General features: G+C 38.3%; 1 protein-coding gene across 1 annotated transcript in view; it reads left to right on the forward strand.

Moving 5' to 3' along the window:
• The window catches only part of PKP2 (plakophilin 2), an 83,361-nt gene that overhangs the window by 42,143 nt on the left and 18,212 nt on the right, over window positions 1-23,006 (forward strand). Inside the window, exons 6-9 of the mRNA XM_012641050.1 lie at window positions 3,675-3,852; window positions 18,141-18,258; window positions 19,070-19,234; window positions 20,222-20,395. Coding sequence (XP_012496504.1) covers window positions 3,675-3,852; window positions 18,141-18,258; window positions 19,070-19,234; window positions 20,222-20,395 — 635 coding nt within the window. The remainder of the gene's footprint in view (window positions 1-3,674; window positions 3,853-18,140; window positions 18,259-19,069; window positions 19,235-20,221; window positions 20,396-23,006) is intronic.

Raw genomic sequence — 23,006 nt, forward strand, 5'->3', positions numbered from 1 at the left:
GATGCGCACCTCCGGGGGAATGGACACACTTGAAGCTCGGACTTGGGGGGGAGGGAGGGTAAGGGCATCATACGTAACCTAATCCTCTGTACCCCCATAACGTGCTGAAATAAAAAAAAAAAAACAAAGTTAAAAAGAACCAGTTCTCTTTCTTGTTGTCCTTGTTGTATTTGTCATTGCCGTTATTTTTTCCTCCTCCTCCTCATTCTTTTTCACTGAAGATAGGGGTTTATTTAGTCATAAAATTGGTCAGTTTTGCTACCTAAGTGTTAATGCAGATTTAGTTAAACGACTGTATTTCCTGTCCTGAAGGGCAATATTATTAAATGTGGATTTTAATATCTAAGACCCCTTTACTAGTTAGCTATTTTTTGCAAACATCACATTTGGCAGTATATTTCTGGATAATGTAGTTATCGTTATTTCTCTTATAATTGATAATTATTCAAATTATATCCCTTTACACAGTGGTCCCCAACTTTTTTGGCACAAGGGACTATATTCATGGAAGATAATTTTTGCACAGGGTGGGAGGTGGGATGGGGGATGGTTTTGGGATGATTCAAACACATTACTTTTTTTGTGCACTTCTATTATTATCACATTGTAACATATAATGAAATAATTATAGAACTTAACATAGGTTGGGGGCCCCTTCCTTAACAGAATCCAGTTCCCTTTCTTTTTGGCTAGAATGAGAGCCTCATGGTAGAAAATTACAGGCAGACCAGCTGCAACAAAGAACTATAATAATAGGTATTTAGGTACTATGAATAAATTGACTAAAAGTTAAAGGTGAGAAATGAAAATCTAATATTTAGGGGAATGTAGAATCTGATCATTGAAAGAGACATCTATTCACAGTCGTCTAGTCCCTTGGTTTCATAATGCCAGAAATTGGAATCATTAAAAAATCATTTAAAAAATATGAATTCCTAGAATCCGACCTGAGATTCTGGCTCAGTAAATTTGAGGTATGGCCCAAGACTGTGTGACTCTGATTTGTCACTGGGCTCATTTGGAAACCGCTCATCTAGTCCAACACTCTAATTTCAGGATAAAACCCCTTGTCAACATTTTAGTAAAGGATAAGCTAATTTTTATTCGCTTCAGTGATAGAGCTGGATCTTACAAGTTAAGTCTTTTGGTTTTCTTCAAAGCTCTCTTAGAAGTTTATCCATTCAGTGAGCCAAAATCTCCTTCCTTGTAATTTTCACTTGTTGATTCTGGTTTTGCCTCCTATAGTCACTGAAACTTACATCCCGCTGTTTTTTAAGTTTGTGTTTCTAAGTTACTAGAGAACATGCATTCCTACGTACATCAGCCCCTAATATCTTTTGGTTTTGTATTAAGTACTTTCCCAATTTTTCTACTAATGTTTCATTTTTTAATGATGCGTAAGAACTCTATATATGAAGAGTATTATCCCTTTGTCTCATATTATTATACACATTTTCCCAATTTGTAGTTGGTTACTACTGATTTTATATGAGTATGTGAGGGTGTATGCATATATACCATATATAATCCCGAATCTCTATTGAATATTTTAGTTTTTTCCCCCAGATTCTTGCTACCCAGAAGTTTGACAGGCATGACATTTTGATAAAATATCCTACATTAAAAACTCAAAAATTATGGTAAAACTACCCCAACCATATACTTATGTAGAAATAATATAGCATGCCAAGCTCTAAAGGATATTGACTGTTGACGGAAAACTCCACTCCCTTTGTTCAAATTAATCCTCTCTGGTTTTTATTGTAAGGTGTACTTTTCCTTTGAGTGCCCTGTGTGGTCCTTTTTAAAAAGAGTTGAAACATGATTATGCTTCACATTTTTAAACTTCTGGAAGGCAGAGACTGTTAATTTGTTTGCTTATTTAGAACTCAGGAAGCTTTTCTTTCTGACTTTCTTTTGTAGCTTAGTAACCAAAACTCAACCTCAGACCTGCCTTTAAATTGTTTTCAACCACCTTCTGAGTTTTATTCTCTCTGTCCGGCTTCCAGGGCCTCTTCAGAAGAAGTGGGAGGAATGAAGTCATTGTGTTGCAAAACCTGTAGCTGAGAGATGCTGCTCATGACTAACCCCAAATGCTAGTTTGATTGAGGAAAGACCTCCCCCTAAGCCAGAAAGCTAGTCCTCACAAGATACCAGATCCAGGGTCACTGTTTCTAATGGAAGCTGTGTGTACACTGCCATGCAGACATGGTTACTGTTTCAAAAATAAGATACTTACACACAGCCAAAGCAAACTATTGAAGCCCTAAAGACCGCATTAGGCCTGTCGTGTTCTAATTGATTTGGGCCAAACACAAATATGGTTGAATAATTACCAAGCTCTAACTGTACAGACTATTACTTCAATCATTAAAATCAGAAGAGATTATAATCACCACATAATTCCACCAAGACCACCATGTTTGCTTTTTTCATAAAGTAGACTTCCTTGTGTATCTGTGTGTCCGCTTTCCTTTGTACAGACAACGCAGTCAATTTAAGAAGTGGGAATTATCGACTAGACAGTGAGGAGGAAAGGGCAGAAAGGAAAGAGTCATCCCTTCTTTCTGTCTTTCCTCTTTTCCCCTGTCCTAGGTGACACTGAGTTAGGGTAACCCATTGAGGTATGAAAGATGCCAAGGTGACTTTACAATTGCTGGGCGTCACTGGAATAGCGAGCAGTAGGTATATAGCCTTCCTTCCACCAAATCAGAAGTAATCGAAGGAAAAACAAATATCAAATGCATATGCCTCTTGCCATTTTCCCTCAGTACCCAGCTTCACTCTCTATGTCACAAGTGTCCTGGGAAATACAGTATGCTATTATCTCGATTTGTTCCTCATGGGCTTATATGGTCTTTCTCTTTAATGTAGGAGATTCAGAGGAAAGAGAAAACGAAATGAGTAAACGTGGTACTAGTTTTAGATTAGTTCTTAGACCATGCAAGTTGGCAGGTAGATAAAATACTCTTGTCTGTCCTTCACTGCCAAACTATAATATAAGAGATGCGTGAGGTAGCCAGAATAACTTGCTGGAGGACATAAGCTCTGTCCTTGGGTAGGAGTCAATAAACATTAAGGGGTGATGTTGATCTGCCTCCTGTTGACAGACGTAGGAAAGGCTTTCTGCAGGCCCTTCCTGCTGTTATTGGGAGAAAAAATGTCAAGTGAAAGTTCCAGGTAGTGAGGAAAAAGGTGGGGGAGAAGATATTTCTGTAGGAGAAAAAATATGACTATGTTTTATCTAAAGGAGAAAAAAGTATGACTTTTAAAATGTTGAAGTCTTAGTTACAATAGGACCGTTGCAAAGCTCCCTGTTGGTAAACCCAGAGGTTTATTATCCCAATGAGGTCAGCTTTGTGGAAGAGCTTTTTGAGAGAAACAGCAATAAATGTTCAAATATTTCTGGCTTTCGTTGACATTCATGATTCACTTAAGCCTGCACGATTTTGTAGCATAAGCTATATATTTATCATTTTTATGGATCAGCCTTTACTGCCATCTAATGAGCTCTAGGTAGCTCTTTCAGTTGAGGAAGAAGCCATCTCCACCCTCCCCTTCCCCTTTTTTTATAACTAGTCGTAGTCCTGGAGGTGATGGCCTAAACTGAACTTTTTAGCTGTCGTTTTGACCCCACCCTGCACTGTTTTCATGGTAACTCTCTGCTTTTCTAGGTTTGTTGTGGAATTTGTCCTCTAACGACAAACTCAAGAATCTCATGATCACAGAAGCCTTGCTTACCCTGAATGAGAATATCATCATCCCCTACTCGGGATGGCCTGAAGGCGACTACCCCAAAGCAAATGGTTTGCTCGATTTTGATATATTCTACAACGTCACCGGATGCCTAAGGTAACGCCACCCTATACCTTGCCCGGGTAGAAGATGTCATCAGAATTAGGCAGCCCAAAAGAAGGCAGGTTATATTCTGCCTTTGGATCCTTTCTTTAGTTACACAGTTCACTTTTTGAGAAACTCTGTTTGGATGGTAACTGAGAGAATTTATTATGATAAGGTGTTTATCTCCACACTTAATCACACAGTGTAGAGCATTATGTTGGCTATTGAGGGTTGTACAAAGATAAACAAGAAAATCCTTAAGGAATATTTAATCTAGCAGGGGATACACGTGAGCAAACAAACTAGAATACAGCTACAAGGAAAGCTGTGAGAGCAGTGGTTCTCAAAGGTGGCCACTAGACCAGCAGCATCAGAATCACCTGGAGCTTGTTAGAAGTCTCAGGTCCCAGCCCAGACCTGCTAAATCAGAAACTCTCAGGGTAGGGCCCAGCAATCTAGTTTTAACAAGCCCTCGAGGTGATTCTGATGGACGCTGAAGTTTGAGAACCAGGATGTCAGAGGTACAAGTGCAGCGCTGCGGAAATGAGGAACAAAGGGCTATTCATGCCATCTGAGTGAGATCAGAAAGGCACTAGAGAAGAGGTGCCAAGTGAACTGGGCCTTGTCGGACTATTTTGGTATTCAGAAATTCTCTAAAGGTAAAAGACCAAATTCGTGAAATGCATAAAAAGTGCCTAAATGGTCTCCCTTGAGTCCATCTTTTGTACTGCCCATTGGAACTGCTTTTCTAATGCAATTTTTTTTTTTTAATATTGGTGTGGGTTTTTTTTTGTTTTTTTTTTTTGAGACAGAGTCTCACCGTGTTGCCTGGGCTAGAGTGCCGTGGCGTCATCCTCGCTCACAGCAACCTCAAACTCCTGGGCTCAAGCGATCCTCCTGCCTCAGCCTCCTGAGTAGCTGGGACTACAGGCATGTGCCACCATGCCCGGCTAATTTTTTCTATATATTTTTAGTTGTCCGATTAATTTCTTTCTAATTTTAGTAGAGACGGGGTCTCGCTCTTGCTCAGGCTGGTTTCGAACTCCTGAGCTCAAACAATCCGCCCGCCTCGGCCTCCCAGAGAGCTAGCATTACAGGCGTGAGCGTCCGGCCGGTGTGGTTTTTTTTAAGTTTATTTCAGAACATTACTGGGATACAAATGATTTGGTTATATACATTGGTTATATAAATTGCTTTTGTACCATGCCCATCCCCCAGATAGTGTGCATTGTACCTGTTAGGTGTGATTTTACCCATCTCCTCCTCCCCCCTCCCACCTGCTTGATTGCCATTGAATGTTATTTCCATATGTGCACATAGGTGTTGATTGATTAGTTGTAATTTAATGGTAAGTACATGTGTTCGTTTTCCCATTCTTGTGATACTTCACTTAGAAGAATGGGCTCCAGCTCCATCCAGGTTAATACAAGAGGTATTAGTTCACCATTGTTTTTTGTGGCTGAGTAGCATTCCATGATATACATATACCACATTTTATTAATCCACTCAGGTGGGCACTTGGGTGCCTACATCTTTCCCATTGTGAATTGTGCTGCTAAAATCATTCGAATGCAGGTGTCTTTTTTATAGAATGTCTTTTTTTCTAGTGTACTTTGATCTATCACTCACCTGCTTGTAAACATTTTGTGTCTTAAAATTTTTCTGTAGTGGCTCCTATTGCCTTACCATGTTAAACAGAGGTGTTTTGTTGGTTCGTTTGTGGTTTTTTTGGAGACAGAATCTCACTCTGTCACCCCAGGTAGAGTGCAATGGTGTGATCATAGCTCACTGCAACCTCAAATTCCTGGGCTGAAATGATCCTCCTGCCTCAGCCTCCTGAGTAGCTGGGACTACAGGTGTGCACCACCACACCCGGCTAATTTTTTCTATTTTTGGTAGAGATGGGGGGTCTCACTCTTGTTTAGGCTGGTCTTGAACTGACCTCCAGCAATCCTCCCACCTCAGACTCCTGGAGTGGTAGGATTACAGGCGTGAGCCACCGTGCCTGGCCTTAAACAGAGTTCTTAATATGGCTGACGTGTCAATCAGGACTCTTTCCATTGAAAATGGCAAAAACTGAATTCAAACTCACTGCAACTAAGTAGGAACTCATTGGCCCATGTGTCTGAGATGTTAAAGGTCCCTTGTGGAAGTGAAGGAAGGGTACCATGGCCTCATCCCCTTTCAGGAACAGAAATCCAGCATCCCTGGGATTCATTCTTTTTCTATTTTTATCTCATCTATGCTTGCTCTTTTTTTTGCATGTTGGGCTCATTCCTTACAAATGCAAATTAGCCTTCTCTATTGAGCAGATAACTTCATCATAGGCAGCCCTTGCTTAGCTATGAACAGAAAAAGTGCACATCTTTCTTCAAATGACTGTGCCAATCTCAGGGAAGGTTTATTCCTGGCCCTGCTTCATAAAGGTGCACATGATTTGAGCCACTGTTGCCTAGACTGGCCAAGCCTGGATCAGACACTTGCTTTATAGCAAGGATGGAAAGGTCTGTTTGAAAACAAGAGGGGTGGAAATACTTGCTGGGCAAACAAAGCAAAAATGGAAGACATCTTGGTCCATCACAGCATACACGCTGTTTTCAGTCTACTCACAAACTTTTTACCACCTTTTTTCCCACAGGCATACTTTATACCCACTAAAGTACTTGCTTTTCCTTAGATGTTATAGGTACTTTAATGTAGTTGAGGTTTTATTTAATTTTATTTGGGCCTGGTAAACATTTTCTATTATCTGCCTATTGAATGCTTAATCTCCTAATTGTTGAACACGAAAGATAAAGTTCACCTTTTCTGTGAAACATTGTCCAGATTCCCTAGCAGAAGTCATTGCTTCTTCCTAAGGGTTCAAACAGGAATTTATAGGCGAATCATCATTGTTATAGATTTTACCACATTGCTGGTTTATGATGAGTTGTTTACACACCTTTTCCACTACATTGTGAGCTCCTTTAAAGCTAAGCCCACGCATTTTTTTTTTTTAAATCTTTACTCTCTAACACCTAGCAAACTTTCTGGCATATAGGAAGTAAGCATAAAGTATTTGAATGAAATGAATAAATGAATGAGTAAGCAAATGAAAATACATGGTGAATTAGGTGAATAATCGAGTCTGGCAAGAGTATGAAATTTGGGGTAGAAAGTCATCAAATAGAAATCGGAAACATAGGCTAAGGCCAGATTGTGGGGGTCTTGAGGGTCATGTTGAAGAATTAATTTTTTTTTCCCATAAGCCAAATTAGCTAGTGCGGAGGAAAAAAATAAGATCATTTTTGTGTGAAAAGAAGAACAATAGTATCAGTGGGAAAGCTGTACTGTGAGGGTGAAAACCTAAAGGCAAAGACGTTAGTTACAGTCTCTTCCTGTAGTCTCCCCTTACGTCGAGGAGTAGAAGATACACATAGTTTGAGTGAAGCAATGCCCTGGTTGGCACATATTTTTCAAAACATGTAATAGCTGAATATACTCATTCAGCCAGTCAGAATAACACCATTCTAAACTGTTTGCAAAACAATGCAAACCACTCATTTGAACTGCTTTCAAAAGCAGAATATAGCAAAAATCTGGGAAACTGCATGCCATAGTATATATACTTACTAAAATATCCATTCTTATTTCATCTGTGTATCTAATTTATAATAATAATAGCTAACATTTATTGTGTATTATGTTCTAGAAACTGTTCTAAATGCTTTATGAGGATTTTTTCAGTTTCTTCTCAGCAGTAGCCTTTATAAAGTAGGTTTTCCCCACTTTATCGACGAGGAAACTGGCTCAGAAGGTTAAGTGATTTTCCCAAAGTCATGTAGCTAATTTGTAATAGACAGAGCTGGAATTCAAATCCAGGAACCCTGTCTTCAAAGCCAAAGCTCTCTTCATTTAATCAGCATGCTGGATACATTAATGTTTGTCACATGTCCACAGACTGTGCTCATGTGCATAAAACCTCTGCCTTTCACAATCTCCTGGCATCAGAGGGTCAGAAAGACCAATCTACAGCCATATTCATTTCTCATTAAGGGAATCGCATCTGCTTCTCAGTGCTTTTGTTCGGGAAGTTGTGGGCATGTGGAACTTTGTGCCACATTTCGTATAATCAGGGAAGACACAAAGAAGCAGCATTTGAAGTGGGATGTCTTTCTGAGAGAGGAGATGGCAGTGCAGACAGCTTCAGGCTAGATGTCACAATGTGTATGAAGGCCACCAGGTGAATATTCAGGATATGAGTCAGAATGTACGAAAAGACCTCTAGAGAACCTACAACCAAATAGCATCCATTTCCAGTAGAGGTATTTGCTCAGTAGTTGCTTATTTATGTCTCCAGCTTACTCTAGAAAACCTTTAAAACAGATGATTGACTGGTTCGTAAGAGTTAATCTTAGCCGAATAAAATGATCATAAATATTAGCAAATATCTTAATTGCTACAAATTCATTTGAGGTATTTTCTCTCCTAATGGGTTCAGAGCCAGCAGTGAACGGAATTGGCAACATGAATAGAGTAGTATTTTTGACATTGTGTTTGATTTGGATTACTGCAATGAATTCTTTCAGTCTACTTTGGAGAAAAACTGTGTACACCAGTGGCTCTTCCCCTTTACTAGAGTTGACAATTGAGATCATTTCTGGTCTGCATATGGCAATGGCGCTGAGTAAATCTGCTCTGCAGGTGAGTGTTTGCTTTAGTAATGAACTTGTGGCAGTGATGCCAGTTCTGCCCACCTGGGGCTGCTACGGTGAGATCAGATTCATATAGGAAAACATGTACAGCTTATCCTTCAAGAAAACTAACACTTGTCAGGTACACCATCTTTGTCAGGTATCAGATCATTTATCCACAGGATTAGCCTCTGCCTGCAGCAGCATTTACCTTTGGCCTTGGTGGTTTCTTTAGGTCCCTTAGAAATTATATTCTTTTCATAAGTGAAGTCCCTCACTGAAAGATGATAAAAATTTTGTTATCGAGATAACAGTGTGCTCATGCAAGTTTCAATTTTTTTTCTTAAATAATACTATACTAGTATAATGAATAGTAAAATCCAAGTTAGGAAAGGAAAAATAAATTACACACTCCAGTGTGCGCTGGAGCCAGCAAGTAAGAATGATTGTTGGAATCTCATCATAACTCCATATTCAGTGACATCATGTTAGTAGCTTGAAGCCAACCACAATGGGAGTGTTTTCACTAAGAAATCAGTAAATGAAAGCCAGGCATGGTGGTGTGCACCAGTAGTCTCAGCTACTTGGGAGCCTGAGGCAGGAGGATTGCTTGAGCCCAGGAGTCCAGCCTGAGCAACATAGTGAGACCCATCTCTAAAAAAAAAGAAAGAAGAAGAAAGAAATTGGCAAACACTAAAAATCAGATATCTCCCCTTACCCCTGGCCCCAGAAGACTGGTCATTAAACATTTACCAGCACACTGCTGGCACTGAATTTCCACTAGTTGATTACTTTAACATCAAAATGTAGATAATGAAATAGGCATAATTCTCCATAAACATCCCTTTTCAAAGCAGAAACAGTTAGTTTGTTTTCTTGGAAGCTATTATGAGACTTCAACATTTTTTTTTATAAGTGGAGAAAACCTGCTAAAATAGCCCATTCTTTTTTTTCAATATTGTCTTTATTTACCTGGAGTAAGAACTATAACTTAAGTTAAAATATTTATTGCAATTAGTGGGATACTCTTCCAAATATTTCAAATTCTAAAAGATCTATGTAACAATCTTAGAACTGTAAATTACTGAAAAGCAATACCTGTCTTCTTTGAATCTATACCCCCACTCCCACCCACCCATACCAATTTTGAGCCCTTTTTTTCTATTTAGTATGATTCATACTGTGGTTCATAGTACCAGTTTCCTAGGAATTGGTATGGTTAAATCTGTATGTTCGACATTGCTCATTGGAAAACCTTTGGATGTAGCGTAACTAATTGGTATGGTTAAATCTGTATGTTCGACATTGCTCATTGGAAAACCTTTGGATGTAGCGTAACTAAAACCAATGGTTATCGTTAGGCATAAGTCTGAAATTTCTGCCAAAGCTTTATCGTTATTTCTCCATTTCTCTGTATCATTCTTATACCTTCTTTCCTCCCCTTCCTTCCTTTCCTTCTTTCTTTCTTTCCTTTCTTCTCTCCTCCCCTAGTCTTCTTTCTTCTCTTAAAGGACAAGAGGTGGGAGCAATTTAGAGGTAAGAAGTTAAAATGCCCTGGGGCTCAGGCAGGCACTTAAGTGTGCAGGTGTAAGACCTTGAGAAATGGTCAGGGCTCTGTCAGACTAGGGAATGGAAAAAATGCTTGCCCAAGAGCAGTGAGAGTCAGTGTTTTAGAAAACACTTCAGGCCAGACACAAACCCTCAGGCAAAGAAATTAGGTGCCAGAGACTTCTACAATTATAGAGCCAGTTATCAGAAATTTGAAAATAGCAACTAGTCTGGCCTCCTTGGGATTTACCATTGATCTGATGTTATTCTTGCTCTTTTGCAACCCTGTGATGATTCATTGAGTGCTTACTGAGTGCCTGCTATATCCAAAATTTCTGAGATTTGAAAAGAGAATGGGACCTACCTTTGCCCTGGAGGGTCTCAGGGTTTAGTGGAGGAAATAGGCACCTGAAGAGATAAAGACAATACATTCGATAAGAAATGTGAGAGAGGTATGAAGAGAGTGTTATGGAGGTATCCTTACCTAACATTGCCTGGGAGTTGGGAAAGTTTTCTGAGAAAGTCACACTTAAGGAGCTGTTAAAGGATGAATAGGTGTTTGAATGTCCCTCTTAGTCTGTCGCTCATCATTCTGTCACTAGTTCATCGCCCTCATTTTTAAATACCTTAGTCATATTAGAAATATGCATTCATGAAGCCTGGAAAAGTCATTTTCCTGAATTATTATAGTTTGTTAACTCTTTACTTATGAGAAAGTCTTATAAAATTGCCACCTTAATCTTATTGACATAATCTGTTTCTGCATTATGAAGGCCACCCCAGAATTTGTCATTATGCATTATAAAACATATTCCTTTTTCTCATTTATATTTTATGCCTATATATGCCACTTAAAGAAAAGAAGCAATTGGTAATGCATTTTTCCTACAAATGACTTAAACTTCACTTTTTCCCACGAGTCATAGTGTAGTAAATGTGTTTTGATGATTGTACAATACCCTTTTATGTACAAAAATTTATAACTATCTTAAAAGAAACTTGCACTGTCACTTATCACTGGAACTCTAACTGGGGTGGGAGGTGGTCAGAGGAAGCAAACTATACCTTTAGAAAGAAAGGCTATAACTATTTGTCTTGTCCCTTATTAGCCACAGGGTTAAGGGCAGTTTTTGGGGGAATATCAATACCAGCCACTCTCTGGAAAACGAATGTCTCCATGTAGATTCTTAATATATCCAATCATATCTATCTTTTCCAGCACACACACACACACACAAATATACTGAATTTAATTTTTATATATGTCTAAATACCAAACTTTAGAAATTTACTGCATCTACATTTTTTAAATTATGCATTTTCATTCTATCCCTTATTCTGAATACTCATGACAGAAAAGGACTTATTTGGTCTAGCCTTGTGCATAATCCCACGTAATTTAGAAGATTCTTAATTAAATGAGAGTATAATTTTTTTTTTTTTTTTTTGAGACAAGAGTCTTGCTCTGTCACCTGGGCTAGAGTGCAGTGACGTCAGCCTAGCTCACAGTAACCTTACACTCCTGGGCTGAAGCGATTCTCCTGCCTCAGCCTCCCAAGTAGCTGGGACTACAGGCACACGCCACCACACCCAGCTAATTTTTCTATTTTTAGTAGAGACAGGGTCTCACTCTTGCTCAGGCTGGTTTCAAACTCCTGACCTGAAGCGATTCTCCCACCTTGGCCTCCCAGAGTGCTAGGATTACAGGTGTGAGCCACGGCACACAGCCAGGGTCTAATTTTCTTGATTATCAAATAACTACTTTTCTGTAAGAATATAGATCCCAAAACAGACCAGAATTTACTTTTTAAGATAATCTAAATGTAATTACTTCTGGGAAATAATTTACCATAAGACTGAGACAATGTAAGAAAAACAGAAACTTCATAGAAGTATCTAGAATCAGGGGTGAAGAACCTGCAGCCTTAAGGCCCCATGTGGCTTTCTAGGTCCTTAAGTGCAGCCTTTTGACTGAATTCAAATTTTACAGAACAAATCCTTCTATTAAAAGCAGTGTAGCAGAGAAAGATGAAGCTTTTCCTGCCTCTTTTGGTGCTTAAAAAAATCTTGAAATCAGAAGGCTGCTCTAGATAGTTCAACCCAGAGATTGACTTTTTTAAAAATAGAGAAACTTCAACCTCAATTATTTGGCTAATTATTTAAACTCTTCATGTTCGATGTGTAAACATAAGCAATATGAAGTTCATAAATAATGGAACTGGCAATACTTCTAATATTATACTGCCACCTTTTATGTTGGTTATTTGAGATATACAATCAAATATGTGATTAAATGAATTAAATTACCTTGTAAATTTTTCTTTTAGTAAATTTAAAAGATATAAATTATATTTAATGGGTAAATAAGATCCTGATTTTTTTTTTTTTTTATAAACTAAGCCTGGGGGTGGTTTAGGTCATTATTTTGAAATCTCTCAACAAGTCTTACGTTGTTAAAGCAAACAAGTCAAACAATCAATCCAAACAAATATGGCCATACTTACCTGACCACTCCTCTCTGGTCTCCTTGAACCCCATGTGTTTAAGAATAAATGTCTTATGGAAATTGTCAAGCAGCACATCTGCAACCAAACAACCCCCTTGCAAAGGTCCCTACTCTTCCGACTAAAACTTTCCACTATCCTATTTATGTCTTTACCAGATCGGCCCAAATTAAAAGTTGTACTTCACAGAAATTACATAACATTTCTCTAAGCTAAAGACACTCTTTATTCTTATCAATCAGTGCATAAATACTGACTGCCTAAAAATAGGGACAATATGAAGGAAGAAGAATCAGCAAAGGAAACAAAAGAATAATTTTTACTTATTATATCAAGAGAACTGTTTCTGCATCAGTTAGTTTATGAGTTGAGTCTTAGAAAAAGAAATTCTCAAAAATGTCTTTGTCAGAGATTTTTAATAGCAACCCTCATGTTTAAAGAAAAATATCTGTGTATAGCTCAAATTAGAGGTGGTATTTTAGGAACTGTATCTTATGACACTGAAAGTCTTTCTCCAAAAAAGTTAAGGCTATCATCATAGAATTACTACTAAAATTTTTTAATTAATTATTATAAAAAAATGAGCAGGTTGCTATGTCTGGATAAAGCAACTGATGACATTTTTTACTGTCCTGTGGTTGAAATCTGTGCCTATCTTAGAGGTACAAACTATCTGAGCGATATATTATTCTAGTCTAAGCCTTAAATATCTTCATTAATCTTAGTCTGTCATTCCAGACATCTTCTGTAGATGTCAAGAATGCTTATTCAAGTAGCAGTGGCTCCTAGATGTATTTTTAAAATTACAGTTTGCTGTTTATAATTGATGTTAAATGAAATTTGGCACCCTGCCTTGAACAACCTGTTCCGGCTAAATTAAGAGAAAATGAATGTAGCCTACCAACCAGATGATTACTTCCTGAATTGCCTATTCAGAATGCTTTTGAAAGACCCAAAAATGCAGGAAAGCAGAGATAAAGGATTTTTAAGGTTAGATTTTCTCCACCACCTTCTAGTTTCTTGATACGAATAGATGCTGACGTATCTTTGTTCGTCTAATTTTGCTTGTCCTGAAAGGAACGAGATGCGTAGTTTGTAGCATCTTGTTCTACCTCCCATTGTTGCTCTGTTTGCAGACTAAACAGTTGACTTTGGCTGGTGTTTGCTGATACCTTCAGGAACTCATGTTGACTTCAGTGTAACAAGCAAGCCCTCCTTTTTGCATAGAGTTTTTGTTCCTCTGCCAGTTCAAATGAGGCTCCCCTTTTGTTGTGTGCAACCACAAGCTCCTTTGCTATTTCTCTTGGTTAGTCACAGACAAGACCCAACTGTTTGATATGTATCAGTTGAGAGTTAAACAAAAGCCCAGACCTAAATCTCAAATACCGAGAGGAAGAAGGATGTCTCCTTATCACCCAGTGTCTTATCAAGGACCTACTCAGTCTTGGAATGAATTCTGACTCTGCCTACCAAATGCTTAATTGACTGGTACCTCTTGGGGCCTTACCCCACACTTTAAATCACACAGTATTAGGAAGCCTTTAATTGTTGGTGAACACAAAGGTGAATCCACAATTTTTTAAAACCATTGGGGTGAGGTGATTCACTAGCTCGGTATGCTGGTTAGACCTTTAAGACTAGTCCCACAGCCACCAGGCGTTGTATAGGATGCACCCTATAAACTGTATGTTAGGAAACCATACCCATTATCAAGTAGAAATAGCCCCATTAAAAAAAAAATTATACGTCTTAGAATTACTTATTTTTTGGGGGGAAGTGTCTTGAAAAGATGCACTACAATCCCATTGTTGTCTGCCATTCTTGTGTCCTGGTAACTTAACTATAGCCTTTTACTATAAACATCCCCATCAGCTCATTATTTCCAAAGGCCAGTTAAGCATATGCTATACATTGAGCTTATAGCAAATTTCCTTTCGGTGCCAGTAAAGTAGGCCTATTTGACAGGACATCTGCATGTAGCCACACACAGACAGCCTTGTACGGAAGGGCCAGTAAAAATCCTATGAGAAGCAGTTAATTCTGATTTTAAATGAGAGGCACAAGTCAGAATTTCCCAGAATGCAATTCTAGGGTACCCCAATATCAGCAATTTTATAAAAATTACAAATCATGATATTTGTAAATTGCCTACCATAATGTCTAGTGCAAACACTAAATTGCAGCAGTTTTTATCATTTAACATTGCCCATTCTTTGGTTTACCATATGAATTTAAGGGTTAGTCATACTGTCATTAATCTTAACAAAGACATACCATTCTTCCTCTTAGTTTTAGCGAAGTCCAGGGGCGTTTTGTTTTCTTTTCTCTTTTTCATTGTGACACTCAGGAATGTGTGAGATAAGTGGTCCTGGAGAGAGTCAGGAGCCACAGATTTGCTTTCAGATAAAACACCTGAATCCTCCTAAATATGTGAAGCTCTGTTACCATTTCAGAGACTTACAGAGGTTCAGATTCTATTTCTTTGCCCCCCACCCCCAATACTCGTCATATTGCTAAAAAATTCTCCCTAATAGCAAGCACTGCTATAGGTCAGGCTAGTGTCCTCCCATCTGGGCCCAGTGTAGGTGAAGAAGCCAAAACAGTCCTGCCTTGATGTGAAAAGGGCTCATCTCCTTTACTTCCCCTCTCCTGAGGCCCTGACCCCTCCTTGTCTTCAACCCCAGTCTAAGGACCTGGTTTTTGAATTTCAGTATACAACAGTATACAGTTTTAGTATACTTAAATGTACTCGTGTATTTACTCAGATGTGGGCTAGATTATACCAGGGGAAATAAACCCATCATTTAATCAAATTCAAACCATAGGCACTATATTATACATTTTCAATATGGTCTATTGGTAACTTTGATAATCAGTTTTTATTGAGTACTATGTGTGCTTATTGTCTTTTAATTTTCAATAAGATAATTGTTTCAGTATATTTAATTTCTAGTTTTGAGACATTTTTTCTATTAAACCTCCTTTGGATTACATATAAGAAACAGTAATCAATAAATACTTCTCAGTATTCAGGAGATACTTGTAGAAAGATCAATTCTGTCTAAGTATAGCCATGTTAATTTTCTGATTCCTACAAGCTTAAATATTAGCTGTTGAAAAAATACTTTCAGATGGATATATGTATCATTTTCTATAAATATTATTTTCAGAGTGGTACAATAACAAATTACTTTCTGTCTAATGATTTCTATTCATGGGTGTAGTCGTATAAAATAATCCACCCTTACTTGTATTTCTGTGTAGTCGAGTAAGGTGTGAAGTATTTTTGATATGCGGGAGCAAATACTGAAGCAATGGGGTTCCATGTACTTTCTGTCAACAAAGGTATCAACTGCCAGAAACCCCTGATAAGTCCCATTTCGAGCAAGTAGAGTCTGGATAATACCAAATGACAAGACAACAGTTAGTGCATGTGAACTGGCAGTGCTGCCAAATTGAATTACCATTCTGACCCAAAATAAACACCCTGAAGTTAAACAAAACTAAATCATCCATCTGCAAGGTATGTGGTGGGCTTAACTCATAAGAAAGACAGACCTTTTGATTTTTCAAAGCAATTCTAAACTACTGCCATTTCTCCAGGCCAGAGGTTGAAAAGGTCAGAGGGAAGCTTTAAAACATGATAACAGTGTCCTGTAGTTGGGGGTGTGTGGTATTTGCTAAGCAAATGGCAGGCTGAGCGATTGTGAGATGGGCTTTGCTCTGTTCTGGAGCCACCAGGGTACGGAATAAAGATCAGCCCTCCCTTTCTGAATTCACCACTCAGTTGCTGTCACCAGGAAAAGTAACTTAAATTCTTTGGACTTCATTTTCCTCATGTGCAAAAGATGCTTTTTCAGTTTCTACCAAGCTGCTTATGTCCCATGATTCTTAAAGGGCTCCCTGAGTAGACAGAGACTCTTTTTCTAAATGATCATTTCTTGAGAAAAAGCGATAGGACAACTGGTTTTATTTCCAGTTTATAAGCACATTCATTATCTTTTTTTAATGGACAAAGTTTCGAACTTTTTCAGGTATAATAAAGACAAAATAAGGACGATATTCTTGAATTAGAAGAGTAAAATGAGAACCGGAGTCACAGAATGGATTTTGTTAAAATCAAAAATTTCATTATGTCAATTCAGCAACCATAAAATTGTTAATATTCTTGGTTTTAGGTGTATTAGTATTATCTTGTCAACTATTACATTGAATAGTGAAACTACCATTTTTGTGGGTTAAAAACAGTCAAGTATTGTCAGTTTCCTAGAGTTCAACCTATAGATGTGATCTCCATGGAAGCAGGGCACAATATTGTGTGCTCCCCCTGTTGCCTTTAGCTAATGCTGGACACGTTTGTTTCTTTGACAGATATGCATTGAAAGCAGTATTTTGGGGCAGAAATCCTTTCTGAAATCACTATGATTATATTATTTAAAGATGAAAAAAAATAAGATCCAAAAAGGTCTCAAAGTTACAGTTATTTTTGATGTTCAGAATGACACTAACTGAGACATTATAAACAAAAAGTCTTGAATACACTTTGGATAGCCTACCTACCAGTAAAAGAAACTGGTCTGATACATTTTATAAGAACATTTCTTAGCAACTAAAGTTGGCAGAAGGGAATAGCGGTAGTTCTCAAGTTCTAAAATGCTGAAGGCACTCTTCTTTTGCCATTCTTGTTGACTGATAGATTAACATTTTTGGAAAAAAAATATTTTAAAATGGTTAATGCTAACAAAAAAAACTTAATCCAAAGGAAGGAATAGCAGAACATAAACATGATCTGAATTTGCAGTGTAAACCCCAAATGCATTATGTTGCTATATTTGATAAGCTTCATGTCTCTGTAAGGAAGCAACTTCCAATTATAGATTCAGTTACTGTTTATAGAAAGGTGTCATGGCTTAACAAAATTAGAAATAGACTAAGTGCAGAGATACTTATAGGTCAGGCTTTTGACTTGGGTCTTACACACTGGAAACTTTTCTGTAACATCTCTCTGCCATTTTAATTATAGAATCATCACATTTTAGAGCACCTGGTTTACGATTTGTCAATAATAGTTTATACCGAAACCTACAAAACCCCAAAATAATGTAGTCCAATACATTGCCTTTAAAAATGAAGAAACTGAGGTCAAGAGCAACTTTAAGTTATTTAGAGTTAAGTAAGATATGGAGCAAATTGGGACTTAGACATCCAGTATATTACAATGTCTGATGTACCATTTATTCTTCTGTTAGTTGCATACTAACTCATATCTATACTCTCATGTCTACACTTCAAAAATGGGGTGAAGATTAAGTAAATAATACACTGACTTTGGTACTTGGAGTGAAGTAGACAGAAGACTTTTAGGATGTGGTTACATGTTGTATGGATTACAAGTTGCATCCAGATTTGGTAACCATTGGGCAGTTGATTTATTGACCACAGGACAATCTGTCACACTTTTACAAGTTTGCCAGTTTCCAAACACCTGGAAGAAACATCAAGTAAAGCTCCAAAACAAAGGCCAGTTAGATACATGGCCTAAGATTATGGTTTTTTTGTATGTTTTTCCTGATAGAAACATGAGTTCAGCTGGCCCTGATGGGAGGAAAGTGATAAGAAGATGTGATGGACTCATTGACTCACTGGTCCATTATGTCAGAGGCACCATTGCAGATTACCAGCCAGATGACAAGGTATTCAAGAGTTAAATATCTCACACATTGAGTTACCTATTTTGTCTTACTAAGATGCTTCAGAATATTCTTAAAGTAGCTGCTTGGGTTTAGATTTATTCACTGACTCGTTTACTGAGCATAAGATTTCCCATACATGCTTACAAATACTAAAATTAAAATATTAAAATCTACCTTAGCCTTATTTCTCTATTTTCTAGACCCAAATTTCAAATTACCTGTTGTTTAACAATTCTGTGGATATTTGAAAGGAGCCCAGATGCTACATGGTTAGCCATGAACTTAAATCGATCTCTTCCCTCTTCCCCAAACTTGCTCCTTCTCTGTATACTCCTCTGTATAAACCATACACATGCCATCTCTGGAAAGACTTTCAATTCATCCACTCCACTCTGGTGCTACTGCTGTGGTCCCAGTCTGTGTATCTTTCACACTGATTATTGCAATAGCTTCCTAATTGGTTCCTGCAAACAGTATCTCTTCCTCTTCTCCAACTCAACATGGCTACCCCAAGTTATATATCTAAAATACAGAGTCATTCTGGACACACTCTCTATATAAAGTAAACTAGAAAGGCTCTCTATTGTTTTAAGAAATTCAGCCTCTGCTTCAGTTGTATTCCTGACCATTCATGATCCAACCTTAGCCTTTCTAGCCACACTCATTACACTTCTCCCAGGCAACCCACAGTCCAAGCATACCCAATTGCATTCAGTAATCCCTGTAAGAGCTAAAACCTACGCCCTGTGATAACATACCTGCAAAGGATACCTATATGTGTATGATCAGTTTGCATGTCCTGTTGTCCCAGGCCACAGAGAACTGTGTGTGCATTCTTCATAACCTCTCCTACCAGCTGGAGGCAGAGCTCCCAGAGAAATATTCCCAGAGTATCTACATTCAAAACCGGAATATCCAGACTGACAACAACAAAAGCATTGGGTGTTTTGGCAGTCGCAGCAGGAAAGTAAAAGAGGTATATTGGGAGGTCTTTGAAAAAATGGGAGAGCGAGAGAGAGGGAGAGAGAGAGAGAGAGTGTGTGTGTGTGTGTGTGTGTGTGTGTGTGTATGTTTCTGAGTACTAAGTATGTGTCGGACACTATTTTAAGTTCTTTCAATCCTTATGTCAGTCCTTTGAAGTGTGTATTATTAATATTTTCATTTACCAATGAGGAAACAGAGGTGTAGAAAGGTTAATGAATTTTCCCCAGAATAATTCAGCAAATAAGTAGAGGGAATCAAAGTCAATCCCAGGCAATCTGGTTCCAGATCTGCACTGTTAGTCATTGAACTATAGGGCTGCTGCATGCCCTATAGGTTAGGAAATAAGCTTAATACAACATGGCCAGTAGTACAGAAATAATTTTAACATTAAAAGCAGCCCTGATATTTGGCTTTGGGCATTCTAAAAACAAACTTTGGACATACTAAAAGCAAATCCCATGGTAAAGAATACACATTTATTTCCATACTGACGTGAAAACTGAAAGAATATGACTTCCCCTACTCCTCTGAGCATCACAGTGTTTGTGAACTTGGAGAACAACTGGTAAATTTAGAACCCTGATGTTATCCTGGACACCCTCCCTAGACCCTGAGGGAACAGGCCTGCTTTTCTTATCTTCAGGATGGTTGTGACTAATTTAGCTTTTATAATAACTTAACAGCAGCCCGAAAAGCACTCTAGAATGGCCTATGCTTAATTCTCTGAATTCTCTCTCACTGTGAAATGTCAAGTTGGTGGCACGGGGAGCAGGGAGTGTTATTAGGAAGAAATGATCATCGTGGGCTAAAAGTTAATTGGAAATTATATATATTTGCTTTTTAAATTTATATTTCAAGGGCTTCTTATGCAAATTATTATTCTTTTTAGACAGTATTTCTGGTCTCTTGGTTTGAGTGTGGAATTACAGACATCACTTGCAGTGCATTAATTCTGGATTCTGTTTGCATGTGGGGTCAGCAATACCAGGATGTGCCGATGCCCGAAGAAAAGAGCAACCCCAAGGGTGTGGAGTGGCTGTGGCACTCCATCGTGATAAGGATGTATTTGTCCTTGATCGCCAAGAGTGTCCGGAACTATACACAGGAAGCATCTTTAGGAGCTCTGCAGAATCTCACAGCAGGAAGTGGACCAGTAAGTATCCTGCCTGTCTTTCCACTTTTTAAAATAGTGACATTGTAGACAAACTACATTAAGTTCAGAGATGAAACAATGAGGTAAGAGCAAAAGTTTTTTTACTTCAGTCAAGGCAGTTCTCAAGAATTATCAGAGAATGATTCAACTTTCCAGACTTTTGGCCTCAATTTCTGCGAAGCCAAGTCATACTGCCAGTGAAAGACTCATGGATATTTGTATCGGTCAGTACTCTGTCAGTTACAAGTTTCAGAATCCTGCCTCACACTGGTTTAAACAAAAAGGAATATCTTGGCTCCTGGAACTGAAGAGCCCAGAGTGAGTTGCCCTTCTGCCATGACTGTACGTAGGTGCTACAGTGACTATCATTATGACGGTTTCCATCTCTGGGCTCTGTTTTCCTCTGCTGGAAATAATAATAATTGGAGATTGGCCATATAACAGGCAATTTTGGGGGAGTTTATTCTAATGATTTTATGATCATTGTTCTCAAAGGCTCTGCCCAGATGGTAACAAAGAGAGCCAAGAATTGTTTCAGGCTTACATTTTTACCAGCCCAATGTCCCCACAAGAAAAAAATACTGTTTTCTCAATAGTGCTGTGAAGAACTGAGAGAATGTGCCTCACTGGCCTGATTTGGGTCTCTTGCCCAGTTTGAACCAGTGCCTATGGCTATGAGGCTGTGATGCTCTAACTGGCCAGGTCTGGGTAACATGCCCACATGTGAACTTCAGGGACATGGGTTTGATTGGGCAAGGGTCACGCCACTTGTACTACATGGACTAAAATGGTGAAGGAGCAGTTCCCTGGTGGAAAATCAGAGTGTTATTACCAGAGGAAGGAGGAACAAATGCTGGGCAGGCAAAAACAGCAGATGTCTACTGCAATGTGGAATAGGAAAGGACATCTGTGCCTTTGTGTCCTAGAAATTCAGCTACAAAATAGTGAGCTGATTCTCTTTCTAGATGCACTTAATTATACCAGCAAAGTCAAAATGTATAAAACACTGAAAGTTTATTCCATCCCCCATGTGTTTCATACCATGCTACATATTTAGGTGTTCTATAAATTCTTGATTATTTAAACTAAGCTTGTATTCTTTGCCTTGATCATAAAACGATTAGAATAAACTCCCCCAAAATTGCCCATTAGATGGCCAATCTCCAATTATGTAGCCCCATAGAGAAAAGCATTCTTGTAGGTAACAAAAATATTATTTATTCTTTACTTGAGAATCCATATTTATTCTTTAATGTAAGTGTGTTTACACGGAAGCTTGCTCTCTGTTTCGAATAAAATTGTAAAATACTAAAACCAATATTTCTCTTATCTTAGCACTGTGTTTAAGAATATAACCAAACTTTCATCTCTTTGACTTTCTGCAAAATGTATATATGCACAAAGAGAAACAAAGTGGGAACTACCAGGGAGCCCTTAATGACAAAGACATTAATTTATCATCTTATGTCTCCTTTTCCCATGCTTGGTTTCCCCAAACCATTTCTTTTACTTTGCTGAACTATGGAAGCCCTCAGATGACTTAATACTCAGCTGACCTAAAACAAAATATTAAATATCAGAAATTAAATTGGGGGGGGTGTGTGTTTAAGCTTGCTATGCTCTAAGTGTGGTTCAATAGAAGCCTAACCTTTAAGCTTAGATTTTGGCCTCTTCCATTCCAAGAGCCTCGCATGGAATCCAAATAGGCCAGGGGTGCTTTCGTATTCCTGAGGCTACAGGGACGTATGTGCTACTTAAGCTCTGAATATGTAGTTTATTACATAGATCCTAAGTTCATTCATTTACTGAACAAACATTCTTTTGAGCACCTGTTATATAACAGATACTAGTGCCATGGTGCCTATTACACAGTGGTAAATAAGACAGAATTCCTGTGTTAGTGTAATAATCTAACTGGCATTAAAAAAATCCAGAAATATAAAAATACTAGAAAAAATTTAAGGCACTAGGTCCAAAAAGGACCCAATCAAGGAAGGTATCTTTATAACTGTCCTAATTATGTCAAGGCATTTAGAATCCCACATAACCTTAGACTAGTCCAGTCCCCTGAAGAGTCAGGCACAGTGGCTCACACCTATAATCTCAGCACTTTGGGAGGCCTAGGTGGGAGGATTACTTGAGTCCAGGAGCTTGAGACCAGCCTTCGTAACATAGGCCCCATCTCTTCGAAAACATAGAAATGAAAAATTAGCTGGGCATGATGACGCGTGGCTGTATTCCTAGCTACCTGGGAGACCGAGCCAGGAGAATCACTAGAGCCTGGGAGTTGGAGGTGGCAGTGAGCTATTGCACCACTGTTGCACCACCAGCACTCCAGTCTGGGTGGCAAAGCGAGACTCTGTCTCAAAAGAGAAATAAAAGGAGGCCTACACTAAACTGGTATTGATCCATATTCAAGCTTGCTAGAATTGAACATGACTGGAAATTTATAGAAGAAAATCATTAGCAATATGGGATAATGGTTTGAGGACCCTTTATTCTTTTAAGTTATAAGATGCTTTTTATTAAAATTTTGACACATAGCCTTTCTAAAATTATTATTAATACCTCATTCCTTTCCATTTTTCATGCTTAGATGATGTGATAAAGA

Source organism: Propithecus coquereli, unplaced genomic scaffold (assembly GCF_000956105.1).
Source record: "Propithecus coquereli isolate 6110/MARCELLA unplaced genomic scaffold, Pcoq_1.0 Scaffold16, whole genome shotgun sequence".
Taxonomy (NCBI): domain Eukaryota; kingdom Metazoa; phylum Chordata; class Mammalia; order Primates; family Indriidae; genus Propithecus; species Propithecus coquereli.